We start from the raw sequence: 9,268 nt of genomic DNA on the forward strand, positions 1-9,268 counted from the left end.
TAATTAAAAATAAATTTTTCAAAAGTATACGAAATATTAACATTCTTTACTTTCATTTTCACATTATTTTTTTATATGAGAACCTATCAGCTGTCATTTATTTTCATTATAATAATTATCAACAATAATAATGGTGCAACAAAATAATAAATATTGTTAAGAAAAAATGCGGGATCAGTTGAATAAAATCGTTGAAAAATGAGTAGCAGCTGCGCAAACAATAACAAAATAAATAGTAAATTTTAATTGGTCAAACGGAGTCAAGATGAACCAATAAAATATCGTTACTGAGGTAGAGCAGGAACGGAGCAGTGAACCAGACTCTAGTGTGATCACGTAGGCCCACCAAACCGCATGGTGGAAAACGAACATAATATACACACATCACACGAAATAAAGCCATATACATACACTATATATCTACACATTGATATTTACTCGACAGAAGAAAAAAAGTCAACGCTAAAATGCTCTAACGGTTAATAAATAAGTGTTGTGTTAAACATCTGAAGATTATTGCTGAGGAAAAACTGTCATCTGCACGGTAATAATTATTCAAATTTATTTATTTATTCATTTTTAAAAAAAATATACGAAAAAAAAACAATTCAATTTTTTAAAAAAATTATTTAATACTGCAAGCGGCGTTCAAATTGTTTGTACCGCGGTTAATGGCCGAAATCATTCAATTTCAAAAATCTGTCTTTATCGAATTAAAATTATTTATTTTAAATTTAATATATTTTTTTCTACAGTTTAATTTTTATCCTGTGGAGTATAGAGTAAAATGGTGAATTTTTCGACCTTCAAAATATAAAAAATATTTAACGTACATATACATATACATATATATGTATATTATCACGATAATCGAGACCCAAACATTGAAGATGGTGGCGAGACGCCCATCCCCTTTAATCCTCGTCCCTCTTGTCTAGGTTTAAAACCAGCCGACGCTTACGACGCGAGTAAGGACAAACTAAACCCACAACATTTGTGTAAGAGAAAGAGACCAATAATAGACATATATACATATACATATATAGGAATAGAAGGAAAGATTCCTTTTTGAAATTTGAGACTTAGTGTGTGCGTTTGGTGTATACATGTGCGTGTGTTTTGTGTCGTCGGTTTAACACCACGACAGCAGACGGGTTGTTAGTCGTCGTCGAGTCGTCATCATCGTATCATTTAACATTAAACTGACGCCTACTGCTTCTAATATACCATAAAAGATCGGATAATAAAATAATAAAATTGCCATTTGTCAGTACTATTATTATTATTACATTTTTTTTTATTAACACACAATTAAATGCATTGTCTAACTCAATGACATATTGTCGGCGAGGTGAAACAAGAGCGCGTAAGTTATTATATTTTAAATTATATTTATTCCATTAGTTTTATTTTATTTTTTATAAATTGCAATTCAACGCCGGAATGGATTATATGGTAGTCGAGCGAGTTGCTATAAATACACTCATCGTGGGGTAAACAAACTTGACCTCATCGGAATTCTTATCGATGTTATATACGTTGAGGTTATGTGGATGTTTTAATATAAGTAAATTTATAATTATAATTATAATAATAATTCGATTGTTAATTATCAAGGTGTAATCAGTATTTAAATTTAAATTTATTATTATTATCGTGAATATGTGAATTATTAACGCTGTATATATTTTATATAGTATGTTATATATACATAGTATATAACAGTATACGCAGTTGGTATAGAAGAAAGAGAGCCAAGTCAATATTATTTTCAACATAACAGATTAGTCGACAATGATGGTAGAGGTTGAGAAAGGTTCGTGCCAGCGAGGCGAATGACCTGTTGTGCGTTGGGTGGTGCTCCGTTTTTGCTGTAGTCTTTTATTATATTTTATTTTTCTCTGCTCTTTCGTTTTATTCATTCCTGTTTTATACCATTTTATTAATACTTAGATTATATTTATTTAAATTTTTTTGTTTTATTGTTGATTTATTTTTATGAAAAAATAAAGAGAAAAAAAAATTTTTTTTTTGTGTGTAATTAGGAGACGAGTACTTGTAAAATTTCATCCAAGGACGTCAGGACGTCAAGAATAATAATAAATACACCGTACTCAAGTACGAATAAACTACTAAATATGAAGTGGGCACCGGGTGCATTATTTTGCGAGCAAGTTGGCGAACTTACTCGTGTATTTTCACAGTGGAATGAGTGTGAACAAACAGTTGTACTGTACGCTCTTTTACGCCGAATACCAGCAGTACAAGCACGATTTTTGGCACAAGCAGTACAGCATTCACTTCATGCACTATCTGAACTCGATACGCAAGAGCTTAATGCCAACAATCCAGGTTAATACTTTGTTTTTATTCTATTTACACCTTACACACTTATTTTTGTAATGGCTATTTATTAAAATTACTTTTTTTTTTTTTTATCTATAAATATTTTAGCTTTTATCAATTCCCTGCTGTCAGAGTCAACTGAAGTTGCGATAAATCAACTACTAGCTCATCTGCCACTTTTACGACCTGGTAATGTTGAATGTAAACAATGTTATCTTGTGGCTATTCCTGAATTAGTAAGCCACTGTGTTAGCACTGGACAATTTACTGAACAAACTCAACAACTATTGAGTTATACATTAATACATCCAGCGATAACAAGCCAGGATCGTAGATCATTAACCCAATGGCTAAAACATTTAGAAGAAAGAATAACTGGTACTCCACCTATTCATAGTTTAGAGGAGTACACCAATCCATCGAATAAATGGGAGATCACGTGGAATAGAAATTCAAAACAACATCAACAGCATCCTAATAAAACGTCAAATTTGTTTACTGGTAATGGTGGCAGTGGTGGCGGACAGTCGGGCAATAATACATTTAATGTACAATTTCCACCGCAAATTATTCGTCAGCGAAGATCAAACAGTTTAACACCACCAGTTGCACCACCTCATCATCTTGAAGTTGCTGAGCGTACTAATAATACTCATAATAGTACCAGACACAAACCGCGTAGTTTCAGTGTGTCTGGTGATAACTCCAGCGGTCTTATCGGTTTAGGTCCTCTCAGTCCTCAGAGTTCATGTACCAGCAGCGGCAGCGAGGGACGCTTGGATGAAGCCTCGAGTCGTCCACTCAGCAGCGGAATGCGCGATGTACCGCGTTGGCTAAAGACACTACGTTTACATAAATATAGCTATCTTTTTACGACAATGAGTTATGATGAGATGTTGCAATTAACAGAAGATCAATTAGCTGAACAAGGTGTCACCAAAGGTGCACGCCATAAATTAGCATTGTCAATTAGCAAATTGCAACAACGTTACTCAACTCTTGTTAATTTAGAAAAAGAATTATTGACACCGATTGATACCCTTGAAACTTTTGGTGATGGACCAGCTCTGTTACTTGTTTCTACTCTCGATGAACTTAATACGATTCTTATGACGCCCCTGAAACCAAGTCAGGAAGATGATCCCCAGGATATCCCGGCACAGTTTACTAAAGTTATTGGCAAATGTATGTTTCTCCAATTCATTTATGTGTTATTATTATTATTCATTGTTGTATAATCGTTGTAATTTTTTTTTTTATTTAATGATTTAGTATGTAGCAGATTGGTATTGGATATGATTGATGAACAGATTCTCGTCGGTTGCATTAATATTTTAGAAAAAGTTCTTCAACATGATTGTTTCACTCCAAATCAGAAAGAGAAGGTACAGCAGTGGCGCAGTCGGTTGGGAAATCCACGACCTACACCAAAGTAATTTAAATTGCCTACTATTATTATTATTGTAAAGTGAAATAAAAATATTTTATTATTAATAATTAAATATAAACAGGTGGGTTTATGGAAATTACAGCAATAGACGATTTTACATAAATCCGCACACTAAAAAACCCAGTATCTACAGAGGTCCAGTTCATGATAATCATTTACAAAACAATAAATTTATGACAAGTTCACACAGAAATAGTATTTCAACACCGTACTTACAGAATAATCATAATCATGGAATTAACTCGAATATTTTACGAACAATTCATGTTGCTGAAAAACGACCGAGTTTACAAGAAAATAGTTTAGAGGTAATTATTACTTTCGTTTATTTTTTATTATGTATTGCGGATATTCTCAGACAATGCCCCCACTTTTTAAAAATATGCAATGACTTTCAACTGTCAATCATGTTCAAATTTTATTAATTATTTTTAAAAACAAATTAAAACCTCAATTGAGAAAAATACAACGTAGTCGCAATTTCGCCGAGATAAAGAATTGTAAAAAAATTACTTACAGTTGTTATCAGTTAGGAGTTAAACAAAATTTGTTGAATAAATTTTAGTTTAAAAAAATTCGAAGTATAAAATTGATTTGAAAATTTTACTGAAATTTATTTAAGGTAGTATTGTCGGTTTTAAAATCACGCTTCAGAATTTAATGAAACTCGACATATTAGTAGGTAATGATAAGAAAAAGATCCAATTAAATTTTTGAAGAGCTACAGAGAAAAAATAAATTCAATGAAACTTGTGATTTCTCTTGTAGCTTAATGTTAAATGTATGAAAATAAAAATTTTACTGGTTCTCTGTGGCTCTTTAAAAATTTAATTGGATCTTGCTCTTATCATTTTCTACCAATATGTCGAATTTCATTAAATTATGAACGGTAATTCTAAAACTGACTATACTACCTTAACATATTTTTCTTTAAGTCCCAACTGTAAGTAATTTTTTAAAAATCTACATCTCTTTAATTTTTTTTAATCAATTAATAAAATTTTGAAACGCTTATGACAATTAAGTCATTGAAATTTTTTAAAAAATAGGGAGTACTGTTTGAGAATGGCCTTAATTAACTTTTTTTTTTGTGCTTGTTTCATTGTAGCAATTGCAAAAAACTCTACAACGTACATTTAGTGCGCCGCGTGATCACTTTCTCAGTCAAAATAACACATCATTAGAAACGACCGAGCCAGAAATAAATTCAAGACTTGAATCACTGTGTATACGTATGACTGAGCAAGCTATTGGCAATTTCGGTGAGGCTTAATTTATTTTAATCATTTTTTTCTTTTTAATTTTACCAATCCATCTCGCTATTCTATTTTACTACACCGTATGCATATATATATATATATATATATATATATATATATATGTAAAAAAAAAATTACAAAAACTAATAGCTACAAGTGACACGGGACAAGTGCCCCTCGTTAGCCGTAATTTTCGGGAATTATATAGAAACATCGATAATTTTAATTAATAAAAGAAATGAAAATGAAAAGAATATGCATATATATATTTATATGTATGTATATTCATATTAAAAACAAGCATTGACTAATTAATTTTTCTCTGATGAATTTGTAAATCATATTTTATCAGTCATTGCAATTGTATTATTTATAATTGAAAAAAAAAAACTGACAATTTGGCAAGCCAAATGCTAATTGAAAGATTGATTCTTTCCGCTGACTTTTACTTCTATATTAATTAATTAATTAAAAAAGAAATAAAATATATATTGTATACTACAACAGAATTTGATAAAAATTCGTAGTGAGAAAGAAGAATAAAAATAATGTAATAATACGCGATTGTTTACTCGATAAATGTAAACGATAATTAAAAAAAAATAATAGTAATAATAATAATAAATGATTAATGTAATGAAGTAAACAAATTACGCGTTATTTGCAATATTTTATGTTATCCATTTCAGGAAATGGAGTTCTTCTTATTTTAGAACATCAATCAAGCATTATATGCGTTGTAATTTTTTTCTTTTATCGACTGATTTATAAATAGTAAATATTTTTTTTTTTTAACAGTTCCGTCAAACAGAACTTAGCAATGATTTTTTTTTTTTTTTAATTAAATTATAATCGAATCAAATTATTTTATATTTGCTTTAAAAATTTAATTTGAAATTAATTTTCACACTGATTAATAATTAACAGAAATTATTATTTGTTGCATGATATATAATTGAGTTGCGTAAATATTTATTTTTTATTTGTTTTTATTATCTTACAAACATCACTTATATAAAGACGAATTTTTTTCTGCGTATACAAACATAGCAAACTATATACACAATTATCTTTATAATTAATTAAATCTTAACAAAATCATTTTTAAAAAATTTTTAACAAATAAAATATTATTTTAATATCCCGGTGGCAGTATAGTAAGACTAAAGACCGTTCTATATACGTAATTCCATATTTTTTATTAGACTACTATTATTTCATAACAATTATCATTAGTACCATTAATTCGTTATGAATTACAATCATTAATGTTTAGTTAATATTAACTTAATTAATTATTTGGTTTTAAAAATTAAAAAAAAAACAAATTCAATGATTTTGTTTGCAAATATATATATATATATTTATCTATATATATATATTGCAAACAGTTACAAGGTATATTGAAAAGTAATATGAGTGCAAGTCGCAATAAATGTACTAATTATTTTTTAATTACCTGTCATTTTTCACAATACAGATAAAAAAACGTAAAATATAAAAAAAAGTAAAAAAAAAAAAAACATAAATATAGTATTTAAAAAATAGTTATAAAGATTATCATCACATAAAATTGCTTGTAACATCGAAATCTGTGGCTTTAAATTATAAACTAATTAATAAAAAAAAAGTAATAAGTAAATAATGAATAAATAAAAAAAAAAACACAACGTACTAAGCGTTAGCACTTGAATTAGCTTTGCGATATACCTTAATATTTTTTTGTGCAACACAAGTAAATTTACTAAATAATAATTAAATAATTTTAAATGCTAAATAAAAATTTAATTAAATAAAAAAAAAAAATAATGAAAGACTGACAATTTCGCGCGCCTGATTAGCTGAGAAAAATAATGATATGTAATAAATAATTTAAAAAATGTATGTAAGTAAATGCATTAATAATCTCTTTAGATAATTATGATCTCTTATTATTGTCTCTCGATAAATAAATTAATTAATTTTTTAAAAATGTATAATTAATTCTAATAATTAGTAATGTAATGTATAATATAACTTTGACCATGTTATGCTAATTGTTGGCGCGTGAATGTAACAATTGGAAGACTGCGGAAGGGAAAAAAACCTGTCAAAATAATAATTGATTAGAGAAAGGTATTAATAAAAAAATATAAAAAACAAAAAAAAAGAAAGAAAAAAATAAAAATAAAAAAAAAAGAATAAGGAGTACTAGTAGTAATTTTTTTTAGAATAATAATTAATATTGCTAATAAATAGCATTATTACTATATTTAGTATTTTAATAATTGATTAACAATTATCGATGATACGTGATAAATAATTGGTGATTAGTTATTCAACTATATCCCGATAACTGTCATGTTTATTGATGATAATGAGCTGGCTCGATAGAGTTACACCAAGCAATCACTGATACCCAAGATTATAAATGCAAACAATGAAAGAAAAATTTATTTCATAAAGTAACAAAACAAAAAAATAGATAATAGTTAAAAAGAGGTCTCATTGTAAAAAAGACAAAAAAACATTTTTCATCGTAATAATACATTTTTTAATTGTTGTAATAATATAATGAAGTTTACTATAGTTAAAAATTATATTTTAATATTTCTATAGGAGCAATTAATATTTTTTAGGCTTATAATGCTTCTAGCTCTTTTATTAACGACCAGAGAACTAAAATTTTTATAATGAAAAAAAAAACTTTGAGTCAATTTAAATATAAAGACTTTTTTTTATGTCCCAGTGAATTAGATAAATACTAATAGTGTTGTTATATATGGATGGAAAAAAAAAATATTTTTTCTGCGTATATTAATTTTTCATACTTGTATCCATTGTTTAGTTAACAGTAATTGTGAATTTGTCAATTTTACGATCAAAAGCTAGTCAACATTTTTTTTTCTTTTTAACTAATTTTTTTTTTTTTTAATCATTTCATACACATATATATATGTTCCGATTAATTATATATTATACATTTAAATAATCAATGCAACAATAAATGATTATACTTTGTGCAAGTGAATTAATTACATATATAAATATATATTAATTATTTCACTAGAATAAGATACATTTCACCGGATAGGCTTCATGTACTGAAATAAAAAACGAATAATGGGATTAATCAATTTGATTAAACAATAAATGAAATGGATTGTAATTGTAATGAGCCAATAAAATATAAAGACTGTTCCTGTGCTTGATATTGAAGAGCAGGAATTTCGTTTCAGTGTAATAATTTATCAGTAAATGAATCACATTATCTTATCTATTATAAAGGCAGGACCTAAAGTAACATTAAAAAAAAAAATTAAAGTGCAAGTCAAGCTTTTATTTGTCAATTTATTAGGAAATTGATAATTTAAAATCTTATGGTGTACCGAGTCTTAGAGAGCATGGGAGTCAAGGGTCATCGACGAAAAAAAAAGAAGATAACGTTATTTGGTTTAAAAATAAAATCACGCATTGTAATGCCTGTTGTTAATTCTTTTTTTTTGTTCTTCACTACCACCGTAATCTCACTGCTATTAGTTAATTAATTGATTAATAATCAATAACAATATAGTAATAATCACACATCACGAAAACCACCACAAACGTATTCGACATCCTGGTGCGACTTGGAGTTCACTCTTAGCTCGTTATTAAATAATCATATTATATTTAAAGAATGTAACACTTAAATTTATATTATATTAGAGGAGTCTGTATTTATTTTATATAAATATATATCTATATCTATATAAATATATACACAGAAACAAATGATTTCTTGGCGCAAATATTTTATGTGAATGTAGAGGATATGAGAAAATTTATAAATTTTAAATAAATAAATTAGGTAATTAAAATTTTGAAATTGAAGAAAATGCGCATACTTGTATTTTAATTATCTAAATACGCATTTTTTTATTCTTATATTTAAAAAATTACCAATTGTCTACATTTACTCTCATAACATTTTATGATAGTAAAGTAGGCAGATATCTGACAATTTTTAAAACTTTGAAATAATAAATTAAAATGTTTATAAAATAAAAATAAAAAAATGCATGTTTAGAAAATTCAAAATTCAGTACATGCATTTTTTTTAATTTTATGGTTTTAATTATTTAATTTTTTTATATGTAATTCAAAAATTGTATGTCTGTTACATTGGCACTCATTAATATTTTGCAATATCAGATAACATTGAATTTAGCGATTAATTATTAAAAAAAAATAT

The 9,268-nt window shown here is 27.0% G+C and overlaps 1 protein-coding gene across 3 annotated transcripts; it reads left to right on the forward strand.

Annotated features, from left to right (window-relative positions):
• The first annotated feature begins 305 nt into the window (after positions 1–305).
• On the forward strand, positions 306–9,028 carry LOC103568265 (protein Smaug). 3 transcript variants are annotated; one of them, XM_008545049.3, is made up of 6 exons: positions 306–544; positions 2,046–2,352; positions 2,455–3,531; positions 3,619–3,778; positions 3,858–4,104; positions 4,905–9,028. In XM_008545049.3, exons 2-6 carry the CDS (start codon positions 2,139–2,141, stop codon positions 5,067–5,069), a joined length of 1,863 nt encoding a protein of 620 aa, XP_008543271.1. In that variant the 5' UTR covers positions 306–544; positions 2,046–2,138; the 3' UTR covers positions 5,070–9,028. The 3 variants fall into 3 exon arrangements, with proteins under 3 accessions (XP_008543271.1, XP_008543272.1, XP_008543274.1); XM_008545050.3 differs by lacking the exon at positions 306–544 and adding an exon at positions 953–1,366; XM_008545052.3 differs by lacking the exon at positions 306–544 and adding an exon at positions 1,813–1,873.
• Positions 9,029–9,268: the final 240 nt, after the last annotated feature.

Source organism: Microplitis demolitor, chromosome 4 (genome assembly GCF_026212275.2).
Source record: "Microplitis demolitor isolate Queensland-Clemson2020A chromosome 4, iyMicDemo2.1a, whole genome shotgun sequence".
Taxonomy (NCBI): domain Eukaryota; kingdom Metazoa; phylum Arthropoda; class Insecta; order Hymenoptera; family Braconidae; genus Microplitis; species Microplitis demolitor.

Bases quoted from the DNA above. Each gene is read 5' to 3' on its own strand.
- LOC103568265 (XM_008545049.3), top strand. From the start codon at position 2,139: ATGAAGTGGGCACCGGGTGCATTATTTTGCGAGCAAGTTGGCGAACTT. The intron at 2,353-2,454 runs GTTAATACTTTG...TAAATATTTTAG, and splicing joins GCTTAATGCCAACAATCCAG to CTTTTATCAATTCCCTGCTG. The intron at 4,105-4,904 runs GTAATTATTACT...GTTTCATTGTAG, and splicing joins TACAAGAAAATAGTTTAGAG to CAATTGCAAAAAACTCTACA.